We start from the raw sequence: 23,397 nt of genomic DNA, 5'->3' as shown, positions 1-23,397 counted from the left end.
GCTCCATCTCCGTCTCTGTCTCTCTGTCTCTCTCTGTCTCTCTCTCTGTGTGTATGTGTACACATGTGCATATATATGTGTGTGTGGGCACATGCATGTGTAGGTCAGTATGCAGTGGTGAATCTTCCCCCTTTCCTCTCAAACAGCAGTCCACTGATATGGGTGGTCGTGCTGTTACCACTGCCCGTGTGAGCATTGGCCTTAAGATTTAGGTTTGCTTCTCTGGAAACTGCTCTAACTATTCTAGAAATGATACTATTATGATATTTAACATGCCATTTCCATTCAGCATGTTTTTTTAAATTTTACTTTTCATGTACTAGAAAAATGACTTACAACTTGTGTAATTTCAGTAACTAGAGAAAGACAGTGGAAGACGTGAAGCTTCTCCAGCCAGCTGGAAGGTCAAATGGATGTCATTGCTGTACGGGGCTTACTTCTTTTGAAATATCTGGTTTAAATGTTTTATAGTCATCTCATACATTTAAGTGGTTTTTAATGTCATTAAAATAGCAACTAATTAATATATTCATGCAGTTTATAAAAGTGAACCAAATGCCACAAATTCTTCTCCTGCTTTGTGTTTATTTATAACAGTGTGTGCTGCTTAATGGGTGCTTGTGTTTGAAAAGCATTTCGGTAAATGTTTGCTGTTCACACATTGTGGACAGCTACAATCTTGCACCACTATTCAGTGGGAGAAACCATCAAAGTAATTAGTTTAAAATTACTTCTCCATTTATCAAACCATTCACGCTGTTTTTGAAAATTCTAGGTAAGGTTACTTGTAGGTTATGTGTGACTGAGTTCTACAGAAACAAAACCGAGATGCGTTCCCAGAACAGTGGATCTAACAGAGGATGCTCTAAGAAGGCTTGTGAGGGAGGCCAGGATAGAGGAGGTCAGAATGCCTAGGCAGGAGGGCATGTTGGTGGAGGCTGACTCTGATGTCAGTTGAGCTAGACTGCTGCCAGAACTGGCCCCCTTGGAGGGAAATGTCGGGCTAACCTTGTTGACCTATGTCTATCATTCAACTGCTGTTTGTGGTTGGCCTTGGAAACATATGGGATTGGAGTCTCAGAGTGAGGTGCTTCCAGTGTGGCCCAGGAACATTTTCCACAGAAGAGAAGGGTCTCTAGATGTCACCAGCCAAGACTTATGGCATCTTGGTGATGGGGATCCCTGCCTTCTAAGAAACAGCCACTGTTGTATAGATGAGTAATAGTTTAAAAGGACATAAACTTACTAGAAAGGGACAGAAACTCTGTCCCTTTCCCCTTTGGAGAATACCCCACATACATATGAACCAGATGGAAATTCAACTGTGTTCAAGGCCCTTTGATTTTAGAAATAGTTTAAAACATTAACAAGGTTGTGGACTTTAGTTCTGTTCTTCTATTGCTTGTGGGATAATACTGAAGAATTTCTCCTGCTAACTGCTGCTAAAATACATCCACATTACCATGAATAAAAATGGTCCTTGAGAGGGGACCTGAGGCATTGTTCTTGACAACCCAAGGGCATTTTAAATGCCAAGTGCACTCAGAAAAGCTTTTCTCCTGGGTTAATTTTCCTACTTGAGATGTTTTATTTGCAGAAGTCTTCAGGTGTCTGCACATGCAGAACCAATCCAGTGGAACTAAAACACTCAGTGTATTCATGAATGAATTCATTTTACTATTTCTCCTGCATTAGGTTATTATGACACACTGAACAGTTCCCTTTTGGGGGATCACCTCCCACCCTCTCTTTCTTCCGTTTATGTAGTAGGTATGGAGAATTTTCTCTTTTGAAAATTTTTTTTTCATGCTCCTTATCAGTGTATTCAAAGAACTAGCTAACTTTGTATGAAGATAGTGGAATTCCCATTAGTTCCAGTCACTTAAAGGGTGTCTTATTGTCTTAAAATGTCAAATATTTTTCAGAAGCAGAAAGATATCTGAAAAAATTGAATTGCCTAACTTAAGTTGTAAGATCATTGATACAGTAGAAATAAACAATGGCAATCTATCTGGATCGAAGAAATCTTTGTTACTATTAATACTTCCTCTGATTGCATCTGTATTTGATTATTCTAATTTACTTAACAGGAGTAATAATAACATGCAAATAAAATCAGAATATAAAGAGGCATTAATTCAGTTTGGAGTTCAAACTGACAAAGCAACTTTTCACTTTGCACAGGACTTTGCTAATACTTACTGCAGACTGTGAATTAAACCAGTGCTTAGAAATGCTGGGAAGGGACTAGGTGTGCTAGAACAGAGTGGATACATGACTAGGCAACTTGCAGGATCTTGTTTACAAGTGATTTCTTTATAAAGGTCCTTGCACCAAGCTGCATGATTTTGATTTCAGCCCCTGAAACCCCAATGGTAGAAGAAAAGAGCTGACTCCTGTAAGATGTCCTACAACTTCCTGCATGCTCATGTACACACACAAAATAAATGTAATGAAAACTCAATAAAAACCAAAGTTATTTATTTAGTCATCAGAAATGTAGCACCGTTCTTTTTCTTTCACTACCAATCTGTAGTATTATCCACAAAACATGAAGTAAAGAGAATAAAGTAAAAGATTATTTGACTTGCCTTGGAGCTCAAACCTCAATTTAAATGCTGCTCTCAATCTGTCTTTATTTTCCTTGATGCAAAATGTTCATCTGTTTACGTTTGTGTTTTTCTCCAGTGTAGAAATGGAAACTTGGTTGAATAAGAAAAATTTCTTTTTAATCTTTGTCCCTAATAACTATTTTCCAGTGTTTATCTATTTCATTCACTGGTGACAGTTTTTAAAATATTGCTAAAGGCAAAATAGAACAAATATTAAGAGAATATTGTGTCTCACCAACATCTTCAAGTTATGCTGGAACTCTGGCAATATCAAACCAAGAATGCACTGTATGTGGGCTTAGTACTTCTCCGGAAAGCGCTCAGTGGTTAACACTAAGGAAAAATGCCTCAGCTGAGCATGTTGGTGCATTCCCATGGTCCTTCATCCCAGGGTGGTGAAGCTGGGGTTCTTTTGAGATCAGCCTGAACAACATAGTGAGACCTTGTCTTCAAAGAAAGCTTCATCTGTGATTATCGTCACTTGCTAATAGCTTGAACAGTTAGAAGTTTCTTAAACTCCATGGTTGTTTACCTCTGTGTTGTGACGTTTTTATTGCTTCTAGAAACTTTCAACTAAGTGAAGAAGAGCAGTGGATTTACCAGGCTGTCTTAGAGCAGTACCCTGGAAATCTCCTTGGCAGAAGGACCCTTTACTTGGACATGTTACAAAGATATTTTCCTCACAAACCTAGGCATCATTTGGTGAGTGCATCCTGATAATGAGTATGTATAGCCTATTATGCCTGTGAGTTGCAGTGTTTAGTGATCCATAATTAGTAAGACAAATATATGTCTGTTAAATAGTGGTGGTTTGAAAGAAAATGGCCCCCCAAAGGGAGTGGCACTATTAGGAAGTGTGGCCTTGTTGGAGGAAGTGCATCACCGTGGGGGAGGGCTTTGAGGTCTCTTTTTCTTAAGCTTCCCTCAGTGTGACAGTTAATCGACTTCCTGTTGCCTGAAGGACATAGCACTCTCAGCTCCAGCACCACCTCTGCCTGCATGCTGCCATGTTCCCTTTCATGATCATAATGGACTGAACCTCTGAAACTTTAAGTGAGCCACCCCCAATTCAATGTTTTCTTTATAAGAGTTGCTGTGGTCATGGCATCTCTTCATAGCAATGAAAAACCCTACGTAAGACACTAGTGTTCTGAGAATTCTTTATTGCCCCTTTAGGAGATACTGTTACAGGGCGCAAACCTGTCTATAAAGGCTGAGAGAAGACCAGGGCCAGTCCATTGTGCTCACCTGCCCGGACACCTTCACCATGGTTTCCCAGCTCCGGAGCAGCCGTTTCACCCCTGGAGTTCACACCATCACGCACCTGCTCACTATGGAGATTCTGCCCTATCTGACCCTTGCCTGAAACTGGAATGCCCACCTTCTACCCACAGAGCCTGCCCCACATCAGTCCTAGGCCTGGGAAAACCAACGTTTACCTGGGAAACGTTCCTAGTCTCCATCACCACAGCTCTGCCTGATTCCCACATGGTCCCAAATACAAACGCCACTTTGGGGACCAAACACACACCTGAAAGTTACCTGAGAAGAAACTGGGAAATTATTATTTTATTCTGTAGTGGGCATGACTACAATGGCAAGAATCTAGAAGTTACCATGTCCCCATTTAATTCAATATAACTTACCTTATAACACACTTGTGCAGATTTAACTTTTAAATGGGCTGTGCTATGAAATATCACATGCTTTACTTTTGCAACGGTTTCAAATTAAGATGTGAATTGTATACACTCACATTCATTTGGCAATTACTATCTGTCAGTCCTGTGTAGTCCTTTAGTACATGAGACAATGGATGAAGTACCACTGTTATCATTAATGCCTTGTGAAGAAACTGAAATAAAGACCACACAGCTAGTCTGGCTATCTTCTCCCATCCTCCTTATCCTTCTCCATCCCACTCTCCACCCCCATGTTGTAAATATCTATTTTTATTTATTTAATTTTTAGAGATTAAAAAAAAACCCTTTTTATTCTTTGTGACTTTCACGTCATGCATCTTGATCCCATTCATCTCTCCATCCCTATTATCAGCACTCTGCCCTTGCAGTCTTCCCCCTCCCCAATAAAATAAAATACAATTTAAGAGAAAAGAAAAAGAAAAATCTCACTGTGGAAGCTGTAGTGTGACATAGTAAGTCACACAGTAAACCCTTTAGTCCATATATCTTTACTTGCAAATGTTCATTGCAAAGAGTCATTGGTCTGGTTTGAGGTCTCTGGTTTCTGCTACACCATCAATACTGGGTCCTCACTGGGACTCCTCTTGGATATCCTGTTGTTCTGTGTTGTGGAGATCCTACAGCTTTGGATCTGCAAGACTGGCCCCTTCATGTGCTCCCACAGATCACAGATGGGGTGGATGTTGGGATAGGCCAACTCATAGGCCTGGTTCTGGGTCTAGGTGGTAGCTGAGGTGGTCAGCCCGTCAGCTCTCACCACTACCATGGTGAGCTCTTTAGCACTGCCCTGGCTAGTTCACCCCATGCAGCAAGGAGCAAGGGGTGGGGACAGTTCTCCTGCTTTCATACCCTCAAGGTTGGCTCTCCCACACCTACACCATCAGGGCAGCTCTACTGTGTTGCCCAGGTGAGGTGCAGGGGCTATTTTACCAAGTGCTGCAGCTGGTGAGGAGCAGGGACAGCTCTCCCACTCTTATGACCCAGGGGCCAGCTTTCTCATCTGCCACAGGTGGTGAGGGGTCAGGGGGGGCATTTCTCCCTTACCCACACTGCTGTGTGGTCAGATGAGGGTCAGGGTCAGATCTCTCATGCTCACATTCTTGGGGTTGGCTCGCCCCACCCTCCGCCAACAGGGTCAGCTCTACTGTGCTGCCCAAGCAAGGTGTAGGCCCTGCTCTTGGAGTGCTGCAGCTGGTGAGGGGCAGGTCAGCTTCCCCAGTTGTTGCAAGTGGCAAGCAGGGAAGAGGAGGACATCTTACCCTTACCCATGTCGCCGCATGGCGGACAAAGGGGGCAGGACTAGCTCTCTCACTCTCACGCCCTCAGGGCCAGCTCATCTGTGGCCCCTTCAAACAGGATCAGCTCTACTGTGCTGCTCAGGCAAGGTGTAGAACCTGCTCTCCCAAGTGCTGCAGCCTGTGAGGGGCAGGACCAGCTCTGTGCAGTCTTATCCTCTTGGCCTTCGTCATTATCAGGAGTCACGGACATCAACACAGCCTGGAGCTGCAGCAGGGCCACAGACCCAGACATAGGCCTTGGCAGGAGCCTAGGCCCGGATATCACCATGGCCCCGGGTGGCAAGGAAGCCATCCACCTTAGCCTGCTCTTCACCTCCTTCACCTCTTCAGATCTGCCTTTCCCCACAGGACATGAACCATTCTGTTTCTCTTTCTCTCCCATACCCCACCATATATTTGCTCACTATAATAGTGCTGGACTGTGGCAGGGCAGGCCCAGTAGGTGTTTTCTCCTCGCCACCCTGGGCAGGCTGCCCGGGGGCAGGCGTGTGGGTCTCCTTCCCTCAATCAGTGTTAATGGTGCTGGGTCGGGTCCCCATGTAGTAAATATTTAATTCTGATCTTTAAGTAACTCATTAGAGATCTTCAAAAAGTTCTTAATTGATCAAATTAGAGGTTTATTTTTATTCCCTATCTGCCTCTGCATCAAGTGTAACTGTAGATTTTTTATATTTTATTACTATTGATGTGATAAAGATTTTCACATTTACTTTCTACATTGGATTGATTACCATATATTTCTGCATGGTGTATGCTTTCTTTCCTTGATGCTTGGACAAATGTTAAGTATATTTTTAGCTTTATAGATCAAAGCTAAGAAGTTTACAGAATGTGTTTTGTATCTGGTTAAAGTGAGACCATGGCCTGCTTTATCCTGCTCCTAATTAATTCCTCCTAAAGCATTGCTTTATGTGGGGCATATCTTATCTTGCTTTTTTCCCCTAATGCCTGGCAACTTAGGGATCAAATAATTTATTAGATTCAGAGGTGTGGGCCACACTAGAAATTAAAAACTCACTTCTAGCAGTGACTTATTTTCAGAATCACCTGTAGGGATTTTAGACATGCCAGACTCCCCTGTCTCTGCGCTCCCCCTGGGACTCTGTGCTTCCCAAGGTTACTGTTCACCATTGGAAGAACAGACTGCTGCCGGTGTGAGAACTCATGTCCCTCCTGGGGCCTTGGGGGAGGCAGGACAGGTGTCATCACCAGAATTACTTTTAAGCATCTGAGCATTCTAGTGATTAAAGGCAAAACTGTGACTTTCTAAGATTATTGTGGCACTAAAAAAATATTTTATCAAGGTATGCCGTTTAACTGAAATATAATGTAATCATTTAATATACCAAAATTGATTTAAAAGCGGAATATTTAAAATTGCATATGGGAGACAGATTGCTCTCTGCTGAAACATTGACATTTAGAGTTTAGATTCATCTCAGGGGCCACCTGGTCTGTTTCCATCCTACCGAGGAAACGGAGGACTTAGAAATCAAGTGACGTCATTAGTTGCCGGTTAGGCACAGTCTCTGAAGACTGGAGCTTGTGTCTTATTCCTGGTTACAGTGAGGATGTTTGTCACTATTGTTCAAAATCATTGATTAAAGTGAAGTTTATCCATTTCATAACAGTGACATAAAATCCAGGCCCATTTCAGAATAAGAAATAACTGCCGTCTGTTACCTTGTAGGTAGAACATGAGAAATACTGTGACCAGTATCACTTTGCTGGAGAGCAGAGAAGAATCCTCATAGACAATTGGGAAAAGAGTAGAAAAGACTTCATACAGAAAGCCATGTTGACCCTCCTTGAGGCCTGTGCAGCCCATGAAGTGGAGAGCATGTTGGCCAGGGACAGGAAGAGACAGCAGGAACTGTGTGCTCATCTGAAAGCCAAGGTAAGGTCCTGCAGTGGGTGCTTTGTTACCAGGGTGGACACTAAGACTCTACCAACGCCTTTCCTCCCAGCACTCGGGAGGCCAGCCTGGTCTACAGAGTGACTTCTAGGACAGTCAGAACTACACAGAGAAACCCTGGAAAACCAAAAACCAAAACCAAAGCAACAAACAAAAAAGTCTACTTCTGTTCAAATTCTACCTGAAGTTCACTTTCTCTGGAAAGGTCATTTTGATGAAAACTGTTAGTTTGAACCATAAGGTAATGCACTTTATTCAGGTAAAAAAAAAAATGGCCAGCAATTAGCAATTTCTTAAAGCTCAACCTAAGGTTACCGGAACAGGGTGTTAGCGTTGGGATTTTGATGGCGACATCTAACACCTGACGCGGCTAGATGGGACTGTCTGACACTTAGCCAGACTCCATCCACACGGAAGAGCTGAAAAGGCCAAGAAGACTTATAGGGAACATGTGGGGGCAAGCTTGGCAGGCATGTGTGGCCCTCAGCAAGGTGTGAGGGTGTAGATGGGGCTTTGCTTCTCCTCTGAGCCAGTGAGGGGGCTTCGGTGGGCTTGGAGAGCTTGTGGTTGGAAGGATGGGTGTGGGCGTCTGCTGCACACAGGCGAATACAGAGATACTGTCTCTGTATGAGAACTGAAGGTTCTGGTTGCTGCTCTGCTGAACCTGCACACTCCTCTGCAGTCACGGGGCCATTAAACAAATTGTGTTCATGTGCAGCAAGATGTAGTCAGCTTGGTTTACTGCTAAGCAATATAGAAGGACACAACAAGAAATTTTATTCTCTTATTAGAAAAAAAAAAAAACCTGTTGCATGCTGCAGTCTGACTGCAGCCTGGGTTCAGGTCCTGAGACTGGGAAGGGGCATTCGGATGAAGAAATGAACTGTCCAACCACCAGAAGAGTTAGTGTCACACAAGTGGCTGGCACTGAGTAGCTCCAGCCATCTTTATTTATATATCAAAAACAAGCTTTTTTTCCATACTAACAAATAAGTTTTTCTCATCCTCCAACATTAATCTCTGGCAAAAACAAATATGTCAAATATGGTTATTTTTTTAAAAATATTTTAATTTTTTTAAAACCTCAACTTGTACATCAAAACATCTTTAAACCAAAAACAACACTTATCATTTTGCTAGCTTGGCCAAATATCAAGCCAAGTATATCCTGTGTTTTCAAAACTAAAAGGTGATTGACATAGGCACACATTTTCAAGAACAACAAACCTGTTCATTACATATTTACAGAAATAGGGGTGATCTGCCTCCGATCCTGTCAGTACTGAATCAGAACAGCTCCCGGGGTCTCAAGTGACAGCTGGTACCCCCAGACAAGAAACCAGAGAAGCATCAGCTCCCAAAGAATTTTAGGGGAAAATATTCAAGAAAAAATGGGGTTTCTGAGGATGATCATATCTGTCCCATGCATGACTGACAAAGCGACATTAAACACCACCAAGAGAATCATCAATATTATGAGAGGGGAGCATCCAGGCCGCATGGTCCCAGAAGAATTCTGTGCTGTTCCGAAGTTCACTGGTCCTTGCCCAGTGAGACTGTCCCTGTGGGCTTTGCCTTCTTTGGAGACCTGTTGGACAAGCACTCATATACTGCTCCAAAATTAGTCCACATGGCTCCCAACAGGCAGTGATTACTATATCTGAAAACAAATGCCTGTTTGAAAACATTAGAGGAAACATGCTTGCTTGACATTTAAAAAGTAGGAAGATTTCTTTTTCACACAGCACAAGTTTGGAACCTAAAAAAGTAGAAGTTGCCTTTTCTAGATGGATCTACCTCAGGCTACAGAGTGGGTACATGTTTCTCATCCTTGGGGGCTGATAGAGAACGCAGGGACAGGGGCTGGGGCAAGTCCTTGCCCTCCTAGCCTGGGTCTGTTCATGTTGTGAGCGTTGCCATTAGCCCTTGATTTGTGCTATGAGTGGTGTGCAGCCAGCCTCTTAAGTGAGCTGTGGAATGAAGTTCGTTTATTATTCTCCATGCAAACACTGAGTACGATATAGCACATATAGAACAAATTTCTGTGGCTCAGAGACTTGCTCATGGCTCTTTCTAGTAAATATTGTCCCCTCACCCCCTCTTCTGACTTTATCTCTGTGGATGTGTGTTATCTACTATAGTGGCCTGATGCACATCTGACCATCGAGGATACAGCCTTTGCACTTCTTATGCTCATCATATCTGTTTAAATCCTGTTTCGTGTCAGGATAATTTGTTCTTTTTAGTGTTGTATAGTATTTCATTTTATACCCATACAGTTTATTTATATGGTTTGCTGATTTTTGCTATTCTGAATGTAAATGAACACACCTTCCTGAACAGACACGCTGACTTCTGTTGGGTTTGTGGGAATAGAATGGGTAGATCACAGGGTTTGAGTGGACGTAGCTTGAGTAAACAAAGCTAAAATGGTTTCCCAAAGTGGCTAGAGAGATTTCCAGCCAGCATCCTTCACCCCGTGTTTTCACTAGCATTGCCTCAGCCAGTCTTGAGTTCAGTCTGGAGAGTGAGGACCTCACTGTGTCTTTCACGTGCATTTCAGAAGAAGACTGCAAATCTTTATGATCACTGTCCATCCAGTGAGCCTTCCCCTCAAGCCTCACCCGTTTCGCTCATAGGTCCCCTGCTTTTCTGTTCCTCGTTGGATGCTCTTTACGTATTCTCTACACACGCTCTGTTTCTTTTTCTTTTCTCCCAACCCACTGCTTCTCCCTGCACTCTTTGGCAGCGACCTTGGATGAGCAAAACTGTTAACAGTGTTTGGTCTCAGCAGTTCTCTCCTTTTTATCCTGCTGCTGATGCCTCTCTTCAGGTGTGGTGGTCCTTTCAAGACTGCTGTCCTTTGTTTATTGTGTGGTAGGGATCTTTAGGCTTTCCTGTGACTCTGCCTCTGAGGAAACCTTTTACCTCTCACTCTACGCCTTCCCCTGCACTAGGCTGTCACTAGATACTGGACACCTGTAGGGAGGAGGTACTCTGTCTACCACATTCATCCACAGTCCCTGGGCCTTGGGGCTCATGGCTCCCCAGTGTCCCAAGGACACGTTCCCCATGACAAATGACTCCATGCCTTTAATGGTTCTTGTGAGGGAGACAGTTTCCTGCCACGCCCAGAAGAGGATCTTTTCGTTCCAGCTCCAGGGGGTCTGCTCTCCTGCTCTGTGGACTCGCTGCCCTTCCCTACATATCTGTACTATGTCCCCATCTTCAGTTCCTCCCTTGTACACCTGCACTGCCATCAGAAGCTACCTTTCCCTGGAGGCCCTGGCCCCGGTCTTTTCTTCGAGCGCTGCCGGGAGATCAGCACAGAAGAGCCCGAGAGTGGGCACGAATTCCCTCGTGTCTGTCGCTTCTGCTAGCTCCATGCTTTCATGCTCTGCTAAGTCATCAAAATGTGAAAACCATTAAAATTTATCAACTCATTCCAGAGTTCTAGCTGCTGTCTTCCTGCTCCTGCACACAGTGGCCTCATCTTCCCAGATGTTCTGCTGTAGGTGAGGCGCCTCTCAGTCCACGTGTGTTCTTAGAGGCCTCTGTCCTGACTGGGTTATTGCCCTGTGGGCTCTAAACTGATGGGTCTGTGAAAAACTCGGATGTAGGTGACTCAGCTTTTAAATTTTTTGCTGTGCAAGTAGGAGTGACATTCTTTTCAACTTTCTATACCTAAATGGAAGCTGGGAGATCCTAATGAAATACTACTCATCAATTTTTTATGTGCCCTAGTTAGAGTGCTGGCTGGTTGTAAGAGGTCATTGTCAAGGGTGTCTTGCCCAGGCAGGATTTTTGTGCCTACATGGATCCCCACAAAAGGTGAAGAGGACCCCAAAACTAAGGTAGAATGGCAGTAAGTGGCAACCTGATAGAGTAGTCAGATGAAAATGTGCACAATCCAGTAGGGACATTTTTCTAGGGACAGTCCAGCTAGCAAACATGGCGATGGAATTGCTAGGAGAGCAAGAGTCAGCATTAGCCACCAGCTGGGTTTCGCTCTAACACATCAGTGATGTCAGAGGACAGTGCTCTTCTCTCCTTGTCTTGCCTCTCCTTTTCCGTTGTCTTCCTGTGGGTCCTGGAGGTCAAAGGTTCCGGTATAAATGGAAAGAGAAGTCATTTCATGATGATAGAGGAAAGGATCCTGATCTACTGAAGCTGGACACTGACTTCAGAGAGTGTGTTTTTTGACTTATAGCCCCTGTTCTGCTGAACTTGGCTCTGGTGATAGGAGAAATGGGGACTCTATGAGTCACAAAATGGGGTCTATAAGTCATAAAATGCTGCTTTGATTATTTCCCACACATCACACTGTTCAGTGTGTCATTAGTCTACTGAGTGCTTCCTACTCTCCATGGAGTCTTTCTGATAGTCTGCTCAGTCCCCAACTTCAGCTGACACGTGAAGGTGACCCTGCAGTGCCTGGCTGACTGGGAGACAGCACAGGTGTAGTCTCCCAGAAGAGATGTGACCACAAAAGGTGACCAGGGGTTGGATTTGTTCTGACTGTGTCCCCCAAGGGTTGTGTGCTGGGAGGTGGGCCTGTTGGGAGGTAGTTAGGTCATGATGGGAACACTACCTGAGAAGGGATTGATGCTGTTCCCACAGTGTTCATTTGCTCACATGAGAATGCGCTGGTTTAAAGCAAGGCATGTGCCCTCTTGCATGTAGTTAGCTCTCTTTCTGCTTCTCCATCATGAAGTGAAGCCGCCAGATACCCCCACTAGGACACCGGCACCATGCTATTTGGACCCTCTGGCCATCAGCATTGTGAGACAAACAAAATTCTTTAGGACTTATTTCACTTCAAATGTTTTGCTCTAACAGCCGAAAACAGACAAGGGCAAATGAATGCACCTTCCAAAGGGTAAGTGGGAATAAAAAGTAGAGAATTATGAACACAAAGCTGTGGTGAAGTAGGTTTTATTATCCTGCAGCTATAGTGTTACCATCAGAATTTGCATTCCTAATGAGGGACTACGACTCAGTAAATAGCTGGGATGAAAATATATTATAAAAGGAAGGAGATAAATCTGTAAACATGTACAGTTATTTACAATGTTCAATTATGCTTACGATTTTTGACATGGAAGAAACCACGAGATTTATTCCTTCACCATCAGTTTACACCCCTGAAAGCTGAGTCCTGGGAGATGAAGTGGCTGCCTCAGGTTCATACTAGCTCATTCAGCTTGAAACTCAGCACTGTCTGTCTCGGCCCCATGCAGGTCTGCATACAAGAACACCACAGAATAATAGAAGATATTTATTATACTGTTGGCGCCAGGTGTGCTGTGCATTAGACCCACAGAATGTAGGAAAAATATTACTTCATTGTATCATAAATTTGACCTTTCAAAAGCTAAAATAAACATTAATTAAACATTTAACCATAATTTTGTTCTCAGACTTAGAATTTAAAAGGTCTTTGGGGGAGTTAGATGATTTGTGTCTTAAGAAAAGTATTAAAGGAGTTTTGGAATGCTGAATGCCTGCCCGTTCTTTGTCCTTTTGGTGGTCTGTCAGTTATGTTTGCTGTAGCAAAGCAGAGCTGGTTAGGCCTCTCACTCTCGGGATGAGACAGGGGAGAAGCATGTGCTCACATCTCCTGCTCCCACAAACCCTGCAGCCCTTGCCCCGTGTCCAGCTCAGACCATTCTGTTCGTTCTACAGGCAAATCTTCCATCCTGTCTGCAGAGCTCAACTGAGGATGCTTCCCAGAGATGTCTAGCCAGTGACTTTCTTTGCTTCCATGCTGAGTGACCATGTACTGCTGTGGAGAAGACAGCACGCTCTAGACTCTCATACCACCTGGGAGGCTTGCTCTCCCCCTGCCCATTCCTTTGTGACTATTATAATGGCCACCTGCATTTGCCTAACACTACGCACCCAGATGCCCAGACTCAGTGACAGACAACCTCCTGGTTATCAAGAAAATTATATCATTGGGAAATAAAATCATTCCTATTCATTCCCTCACACCGTGTGCCTTTCTGCTCTTGATAGTGCCAGGCTTCCTGGCCAGGCTTCCCGTGGATGTCCCCAACAACGCCACCTGCATGTTCAGGTCCAATCCTCCCTAACGCTTGCCACTTTCCCCCCAGATACTGGAGCCTGCAGACTTTCTACTTCGTATGTTTTCTTGTTCCTTGTGTTTTTCTCAACTTATAGACCCTTTCCTCTCCAAGGAAACCTCTTGCCTAAAAGTCATGCTCTGCACTGAGGGAGTTCATCTCTGCCTTTCCATGTGAAAACAGTCTTCCTGAAGCCTTCTTCCTGGTTCCTGGACCTCTATAGTTTTCTGTTCAAGGTTACAAGTGACCCCATGTGACCTAATCCATTAGAGGTTTTCATCCCTGTGCTGTTCCTCTCCATGTGAACTGTCAATCACCCACCTTTCTCATTCTCTACTCTCTTGAGTTCTGTTAAGGGGTTCCCATTGCTATGTCCTGTGTCTCCTTGTTCACACAGTTCTGAAGCCCTGCTGTCATCTGCGTGTCTTCCGTGGGCCATTGTTCTTCTTATTTTCTTTCATTGACCACTCTTCTCTCAGATGCTTCGGCAAGCCCCGAATAACTCTCTCCTAACTCTGCCGAGTGACACACTGATTAGATTAATTTTAGAAATCTCCAGATGCCTCAAACCCAACATCAAAAATGGAAATCTTGAGTTTCCTGCAGTAAACTGTACTTTTTTCTTGAACCTTGGCTTCTTCTCCTCCCTCACTTGTTATATTCACTTGATAATGTTGGGAGTTTGTCTGATTTAACCTTGTAACCATTCTTTGCCATCCAAGGGCCCCTGGCTCAGTTCCTAAACTGTGTACTCTGACACTTGGGCTTGCTTTCTGCTCTTTTTTTTGTTTTTTTTTTTTGTTTTTTTTTTTTGTTTTTCGAGACAGGGTTTCTCTGTGTAGCTTTGTGCCTTTCCTGGAACTCACTTGGTAGCCCAGGCTGGCCTCGAACTCACAGAGATCCTCCTGCCTCTGCCTCCCGAGTGCTGGGATTAAAGGCGTGTGCCACCACTGCCCGGCGCTTTCTACTCTTTTGAATTCTTTCCCTTAAATAGGAGGCAGAATTCTGTCTAAAACTCAGTTCAGAGCCTGAGTGATAACGTGGCCCTGAACCTTCCAGCAGTCAGCCCTGGCCCTGGCTACAGAGCAAGACTTGTTCTCAACCATGACAACAACGGAAAAGTGAAAAGTCATAGTCAAAGTAGGGGGAGGAGGAGGAGGAGCACAGTGGGGGAGGGAAGTAAAAAGCTTTTGTTGTTGTTGTTTTGTTTTTGTTTCTTTTACAAAAAAGCTATTTTTTACCTTTGCTAATTCCTTAGTAGCTTGCCTTGGCTCATAATAATGGACAAACTTCTTAATGGGTTTCCAGGTCTTCAGTAAATTAGACGAGACTTCCTTCTTAGCTTCCTTTCCCGACACCCTCCACTCTACACTCTGCACGTGAGGAAGACCAGGTCACCAGAATTCACTTTCTTGCCTCCTGGAACCACACTGAACACTGTTTTCTCCACCCCCCCCCCCCCACTCCACACTTTTCCTGCTGCTGTTGGCTTTGCTGGCATGTTTCTCCAGTCTCCTTTGCCTAGTTATATCCTGACCATCTCCAAGACTCAGCTCAAATGCTCGCTGCAGAAAGACTTCACTGCGTCTATAGTTACACTTAATACATTCTTTGTTCTCTCTGGCCCCTGGTACCTAACTCAGGCTTACCAGTGATTATGGTTATAGCACACTGAAAAACCCACGTCAGCAACACAACTGCAAGCAACGCCCCATTTTCTTCATCTTGGTACTCTATAAACCTCTCCTCTCCCCCAATACATTTTCCAGTGTTTGGACTATGATAAGTCCTCCGTAAATTCTGTTGAAGGGATGTGTATAAGCTGCAGGCATTTTTCTCCTTCTCAATACCTCCTGACATAGTGATGTTTCTATTACCGTCTTTCTACTTTATTTATGAGGAAGCTTGCTGTAGAAGCAAGTATATCATGTGCAAAGTCATTAGGAAGCAAAGTATAAGGCTTAATTATCAACACTGGATATGCTAAGATGTTCGATGTTGTTCTAAAAATAAATTTGGCTACCTATAAAGCTGGGGTATATATATGTCACATGTGAATCAAATCACCTGGCTCTTGGTTTTCTTCTTCCTATCTCATTTTCTGTGCCCCCATTTCCATTTCTAGTTGGCTGAATGACCTGAATATGAACCCCTCATAGTGATGGAAATGAGATCATGTGAATTAGACAATGGTGTTTTGAATAAGCACCATCTGAACTCACTCTCGATGATGGGGACCCCTCCCAGCATCAGTTCTTTCTATCACTTCCTCTTGCTCCAGCCTCCTTTTGTTGTTGGAGAATAGCCTTGGAACAGGGTTTCACCAATCAGAGATGAAATACTCAAGTCCAGATGGGGAGTTTTCTGAGTGTAATTCCAGGGGTGACAGATGACTGTTGTGGGACTGACTCTCATTCAAACTATAAAGACAAATTTGAAAGGTTTTATAGGTATTTGACAACCAATGCTTAGGTAAGATCTGTGAAATAAGATATATTCACTTTGCATTTCTTCATGAAACTATTTTCAATATGGAATGGAGAGGTATATCAATCACATGATTGGAGAAAACAGCATTGGCAGGAGAATCTGGGCTGCAAAGGGAGCCGGGTTTAAGGTGGGGAGGATTTTAGAGGTAAAGAACCACTAAAATGTAGATAGGGACAATTTTTAAACCTTTTCCATCCTGTAATCTCTGGATGTACAGGGGGGAATGTCAACAGACCAACAAAGAACAGATGCTAGATGGCTGGGAACTGAATAGGGATCCTAGAGGTCACAGAACACAGTGCAGGTTTGGACTCGAAGTTCTAGCCCAGCCCAAGTAGTGACCAGGAAGCTGAGACCGTTAGCCAGAACCAGGGCTAGGCTGTAATTTTCAAAGCCACCTTCCTTCATGACTTACTTTTTCCAGCTAGAACCCACCTTCTAACAGTTCCATAACCGTCTAAAGCAGGATCATTGGTTGGGGACCAAGCATTCAAACACGTGCTTGCAGAGACATTCACATTCAAAACATAGCACAGTATATGCAGGAATTGATCCTGCAGACACAAAAGACCCTACTTCAGGTTACCTTTAGATAGAAATGGTCCCCAGAGCTTAGCTATCAGCCACTTGCCTAAATCACACACACACACACACACACACACACACACACACACACACACACACACACCGTATACAGGGAAACGATGTGTTCATCACATAGTAATCCTAGTGTCCATGGATATCATTTACTTTTATTTAAATTTCTGGCATCATCTCAGGAAATACTTACTGAGTAATAGAAGACATAGAAGTTGTGTCTTAGATGTTAGTTATCCATACATAATATACTTTCTTGGTCAGAGCAGGGAAAAAAGACAATAAATGGAGAACTTAGATGTCCAGTGTACCACATGAATTAAAGGTCAAACAGTTTTTGCCGACTTAAGACATTTACTTAGTGATGCCTTGGCATAATTGACAGTGCCGTGTACCATCAGCATAATTGGTGTTAGCATGGCGTTCTTCCCTGTAGGCTCTACAGTGGGGAGGCATTCATAGAGAAGTTCCCTGTGGGGAGTGTGTATATGCAACATTGAGAGAGGCAAAGGAGCTCCTAGGAACCCTCATATCAATGCCAGAAAGTCTTTTCTTTGGTCATAGCAGTAGATTGCATTTCCTATATGCAGCTGTCTTGCACTGTCTGTGGGTCTTGGCAGGTAGCTAATTAAAATTCCACAGGGTTTGAATACTTGATGAATCTACATACTATTTCCAAGTAAAATATTACAAGTCGTCCAACTCTTAAAATGCCTCAGTTTTAAAAGCTGATTTGTCTGCCTTGGGTCTAGTTGATAAAGTCTAAAAGAGGCTGTACCTTTTAATGTTCTTTATGATGAGGGCCTTATATCTCAGTGGCAAGTCATAACAATATCTCACAAGATGTTTTGCAAGTGAAGATACTTGGTCTGGAATATAGATGTTTGTATCTTACTGTGACTGTGTGCAATAAAAAATAAGTCAGCCATAATATCAAGTTCTGGAAAATTAAAGAGGGGAGTCACAACTCAAAGTTGGAAAGTCAGGGTTTTAAAAAATACCTGTGGGAAAAAATACATGGCAATTTAAAGAGAACCATAAATGTGTCTGAGGGAACAGAATAGGATATACAGAAATAAATCCATACATCATAACCCAGTCGGTTTTGAGCAAAGATATAAAGTTAATTAATCTAAAGTGGACAATTGTGAACCATTGACTATCCACATTACACACAAATACCCTCAATTCCTATCTCATGCCCTTTACAAAACATGATTCAAGGATCATAAACCTACATGTAAAGACAACATGGAGGGAAATTTTTACAATCTGAAGTTGGAAAAAGTTGGTTTTTTGAGACAGGGTTTCTCTATGTAGTTTTGGTGCCTATCCTGGATCTTACTCTGTAGACCAGGCTGGCCTCAAACTCACAGAGATCTACCTGGCTCTGCCTCCCAAGTGCTGGGATTAAAGGCATGCACCACCACTGTCCAGCGTAAAAATAATTCATTTTTAATGTGTATGTATTGTGTTCTGTTTGTGCAGTGTGAATGAATGTATGTATAGAGGTGTACAAGTGTATATGCACATGTGTTTACAGGCATGGAGAGGCCTGAGGCTGATTCTAGAAGTCTTCTTTAATTGCTTTCCATAATATTCAACGAGGCAGGATGTCACTTGAACCCGAGCTTGCTTATGTGACTAGTCTGGCTAGCCAGCTTGCTCTGGAGATCTTGTCCCTATGTTCTGAAAGCTGGAGTTATAGGCAGGGTACCATGCCCCCCCAGCGTTTATGTGGGTTCTGGGAATCCAAACTCTGGTTATCATGCTTGTGTGGCACTTATGTCCACTGCTGGTTTCTCTCTAAACATCCAAAAGGAGGAAAGCATTTTTAATTCATCTTTGGACCTCTGATGGCTGATCCCCATCCTAATCCATAGGGTACTTAGTAAACACCACCATTAACCTGTACCACGGGAAGAATATTGTTGTACCCATGTATGTTCTCTGATAGTTTACTTGTGTTTCATATCACTCATATCTTTGATGTTCACAATTAAGCAAATTGCATTGTAAAATCTATTGATAGCATTAGCTTCACTGAATAGTTGTACATGAGACACTTCCCACCATTTTCATAATGCCAGGGCTCTCTGTGTGTTATAGCACACACACACACACACACACACACACACACACACACACACACACACACAGGTTTTCTGTCATTAGGAACTCAGTGGACAGATCTGCCTTTTGCTCTCTCTGTGTTATTACACACACAAACACACACAGGTTTTCTGTCATTAGGAACTCAGTGGACAGATCTGCCTTTTGCTCTCTCTGTGTTATTACACACACACACACACACACACACACACACACACACACACACACACGTTTTCTGCCATTAGGAACTCAGAGGACAGATCTGCCTTTTGCAGTTGCCCTATTATTCTGGTATCATCATACTGGGGAGTCATTAGGCACCGAGTGAGGGGATAATTGTGTAGAAAGATTCAAGTCCTGACTCCTTGCTTTTACCCCAGAGAGCATGGGGAAGCTTTCATCAAAAGCATCTTGAAATAGTATTGATGGTTTGCAAATGTGTAGACAAGGATTGTCTTTTAATGTATCGTTTATTTTCATAGACCTCCCTGAGCAACAAAAAAAAAAAAAAAATAAACCCATCATTTATTAGAGAAAATCTCTGCTTCTATTTCAGTGATGTTCAAGTATATCCCGCCTAGTGAAGCATTCAGCACCCTGAGCAGCGTCCTCTTGGTGTTGGCTACCAGGCTGGTTGTAGCCAAAATGATTTCAGTTAGAGTATTTTCCTATGGACTCCTCAAGAACCACCCCCCCATTTTGAAAACATCTAAAATAATCATTTGAGTGTTTCCTGGATGTATTGTCTTGTAACCATTTGGCTGTAGTGGCTTGATGCAAATTCTCCTTCCGGGAGTGAGAAAGGCAGACTAGGAAAGGAATAAAGTTAAAGACAACAGCAACAAAACCCCGAGAAAATGATGTGTCAGTGCCTGAGGCATTTGTAATAAAGAGAATCAAGTTTCCGGGCATGAAAGAACCACCCGAGACAGTTCAAATGATTCTTCTGGGCTCTTTGCCTAGTTCTTTACTTTCACAAGAATGGGATTTGTAAAAGGTACACTGAATGCCTGAGTACTTGAAAGCAGCTAAGTTGCTTATTGCTAATAATATACTTTCTGATTTTTACAAAATTATGTTTCTTTGACACAACGCAAGTCATTCATTTCCTCATTCAACAACAGGCTTTTGTATACCGCTCCCCCATGAGTCAGGCACTGTTATAGGTAGAAGGCATCAAGAGATGAATGTAACATCCTTAGGAGCTCATCTTCCTGTAGAAGAGACAAGGGACATAGATACAGTCAGCTTGGAGTGTGGTAAATCCCGTGGGAGAGAGTTAGTAAAAACTGCAGGAGAAAGGAAGGAGCCTGTAGGAGAGATGAGCTGTAGTGGTGAACACTGAGGAGGCCACCAAGTAAGCATCAGCCCCCAAAATGCTGTCAGCCTTGTAAAGTAGGCATGGGAGGACGTTCTAGACACTGGGAATTCATAGTCAGTCTTTCATAAACAATGTGTTGGGGTACAAAGCCAGTCTGATATTTCTTCATAATTTATAGGTCGAAGATTAGGGAGAGACAATCTAAAGAGCTGCTCCATCTTGCAGGGCCTTGTGAGCAATGTCAAGGAGACAGCGTTTTAGTGTATGATTTGATGGGGAGCTGTTAGGTTTTGGTGGAGAAGGGACAAGCTTTAAGATATCCGATAGCTGGGGTTGGTGAGAATAAAGATGAATTTTATGAAAAGATATCTACGGGCAGTTGAGTATCCATTGCTGCAGTCTAAGTGAGGGATGGTGGGCATCTGAACTACAGAGACAATAACAGACAGAGAGGAAGGGGCAGAGAGTATTCAGGAAACAAAGTGTACAGGACTGTGTGAGGAAGGAGAAGGAGACAATGGTGCCGTGTTTCTGTTGTCATTACTGCGTAGATGAAGAGGGCGGAAGGATGGGTGAATATGTTCATTCAGTGACTAGTTAGTGAGTGCTGATTTTTATGCTAACATTCTATGTAGGACATGGGAAAGAGTTCAAAATCCCAAACCTTGTGGATCTTACATGCTGGAAATTTGAGTGACGTGTAAGATGAATAAGCAATATCTATACCTAAGAGCAAGGGAGAAAACACCAAGCCAAGAAAAGTACACAAGGACTGGAAGGGGAAGGAGTTTAGTAATTTACAGACTGGGAAACCTTTTTATGACACTGACAGCAGGAAATCTTGGAAAAGGGAAGAAGGAAGCATCTAGGGGAAGTGCTGTCTACACAGAAGGAGCTGCAAACACAAGGCCTTGCCTGTTGTGGTTAGGAAGTGTGTAGGCACCGTTGTTCTCTATGGTTAGTGCTTTTGTATTTTGTGCAAGAAATCCTTTCTTACCTTTAAGTCCGAGAGCACATCTTTTTTTTAATCTTCTAGAAGTTTTGCTACTTGCCTTTGATACTCAGGCCTATGATCTACTTGGAACATTTTCTTAGTGCAATAAAATAAAGGCCCAATTTTACTTTTTATCATAAGGATGCCCAGTTGTCCTAGCAGCTTATTCTGTCCTTTCTCACTGTCCTGTGGTTCCATCTGCACCAAAAGGGAAATGACTATAAATGTGTGGATCTATTTCCAGACCCTCCATGCTGTTTCATTTGTCTATATGTAATCATGGGCCAGTGCTTTCCTGTCTTAATTCCCATAGCTTTATAATTAGTCTTGATTTATTGTAGAGCAAGCCTTCCTGCCTTGTTAGTCTTACTAATTCCTTTGTCTTTGGATTACAGGCTATCAATTGTGGTGATGTATCGTGTCCCCAATATACCGTGCACTCTAATAAAGTTTATCTGAGGATCAGAGGAAAAAATCCAGCTGCTACAGTAAACATAGAGGTCGGGCAATGGTAGCACATGCCTTTAATTACTCTGGAGGCAGAGATCCAGATGGATCTCTGTGAGTTCAAGGCCACACTGGGAACAGAGCCAGGCATAGTGGTACATACCTTTAATCCCAGCACTAACCATAAAAGTCTGGAGGTTTGTACAGACAGACAGGAAGTGACAGAGCTGGGCAGGAAGAGGAAGTGATATAGCTGGGCAGAGAGAGGAAATGAGATGGCAGAACAGAAAGGCATATAGGCATGGGTACACAGGAAGTAGGTCTCTTTGGAGACTGAGGTGTTGGTGAGGTGAGGTTGTCTGTCACTTGTCCTATTTCTCTGATCTCTCAGTTTTTCACCCCAATATCTGGCTCTGGGTTTGTTATTAATAAGACCATTTAGAAATTCATCTTACAATCAATTCTTTTTAACTATTTATATTTTAAAGTATTTTATTAATTATTTGAGAATTTAACACAATGTATTTTGATTATATCACTTCCTCTCTCAACTCCTTTCAGATCTACTCTCATTCTCCGCCTCCAATTTTGTGTCTTCATTTTTGTTGTAAAACCCACAAGTCCAATTTGTGCTGATCATGTTCTCTTAGACATGTGGTTGTCCCATGGAATATGGTTGACCTACCAGGGGCCACACCTTAAAGAAAACGGACTCTCTCCTTTGCAGCAGCTATTAATTATCAGTATATCCTCAGCTGGAGGTGGAGTTCATGCTCACCTCCACCCTCCATGTTGGGATTTTTGTCTGGCTTCAGTGTGAGCAGGTCTTGTGTGTGCTGTCATATCTACAGAAAGTTCATATGTGCAACTGCTCTGCTGTGTCCAGAAGATATAGTTCCCTTGTAGTCATGCACCACCTCTAGCTCTTACAGTCTTTCCACTTCCTCTGCCATGATGATCCCTGACCCTTGGCAGAAGGGTGCATGGTAAACTGTTTGGGGCTGAGCATTCCTCAACTTCCTATACTCTGTACCTTGACTAGCTGTGGACCTCCGTGTTAATTGCCATCTATAGCAAAAGGAAGCTTCTCTGATGAGGACTGTGAGATTAACTGATCTATGGATATAGTCAGTCATTTATAATATGATACCCATTTATCAGAATAATAGTAGTGTGTTCTCACCTATGGCCCAAGACATGCCCAGCCACAGCTTGTTGGTCCCAATAATGGTGCCAGGTATGGCTTTTATCTTATGGAGTACGACATAAATCCAATCAGAAAGTGGTTGATTACTCCTTTAACATTTGTACAGGCGATCAGTTCTTTTTTGTTTATTTGTTTGGTTTTTGCTTTTATGTTTTTCAAGACAGGGTTTCTCTATGCAACAGCCCTGGCTGTCCTGGAACTCACTTTATAGATCAGGCTGGCCATGAACTCACAGAGATTCACCAGCCCCTGACTCCAGAGTGCTAGGATTACAGGCGTGCACCACCACACGTGGCTTAGGCTATCATTTCTTTATTCACCTGTTTCTAACCTGCTACTGAGCTTAGCTGCTTTATTCTTTTAAAAAGTTTTAAGCATTTCTATAACTATATATTAACTATACATGATAATGAATTTCCTTATAACATTTCACACACACATATGTATATATAATTTATTTTTAGCATTTATTTTTGTATATGTATGTGTATGTGATATGTGTGAGGGTGTGCCTTTGCATGCTGGGAGTCAGAGAACAATCTCAGCTGCCAATCCTTATTCTCACTTTTATGTGGGTGCCAGGGATCTGGACACAGGCTTTCTAACAAATGCCTT

The 23,397-nt window shown here is 43.0% G+C and overlaps 1 protein-coding gene across 4 annotated transcripts in view; it reads left to right on the top strand.

Moving 5' to 3' along the window:
* The window catches only part of Ccdc148 (coiled-coil domain containing 148), a 277,459-nt gene that overhangs the window by 123,660 nt on the left and 130,402 nt on the right, over positions 1–23,397 (top strand). For all 4 annotated transcript variants that reach the window (XM_059260487.1, XM_059260486.1, XM_059260489.1 and 1 more), the window contains 2 exons: positions 3,176–3,314; positions 7,304–7,510. In XM_059260487.1, coding sequence (XP_059116470.1) covers positions 3,176–3,314; positions 7,304–7,510 — 346 coding nt within the window. The remainder of the gene's footprint in view (positions 1–3,175; positions 3,315–7,303; positions 7,511–23,397) is intronic.

The sequence above is a fragment of the Peromyscus eremicus genome, chromosome 4, assembly GCF_949786415.1.
Source record: "Peromyscus eremicus chromosome 4, PerEre_H2_v1, whole genome shotgun sequence".
In the NCBI taxonomy this organism is placed as follows: Eukaryota; Metazoa; Chordata; class Mammalia; order Rodentia; family Cricetidae; genus Peromyscus; species Peromyscus eremicus.
Note: the sequence above shows the minus strand (reverse complement) of the source record. Positions and strands in the feature narration are given on the sequence as shown.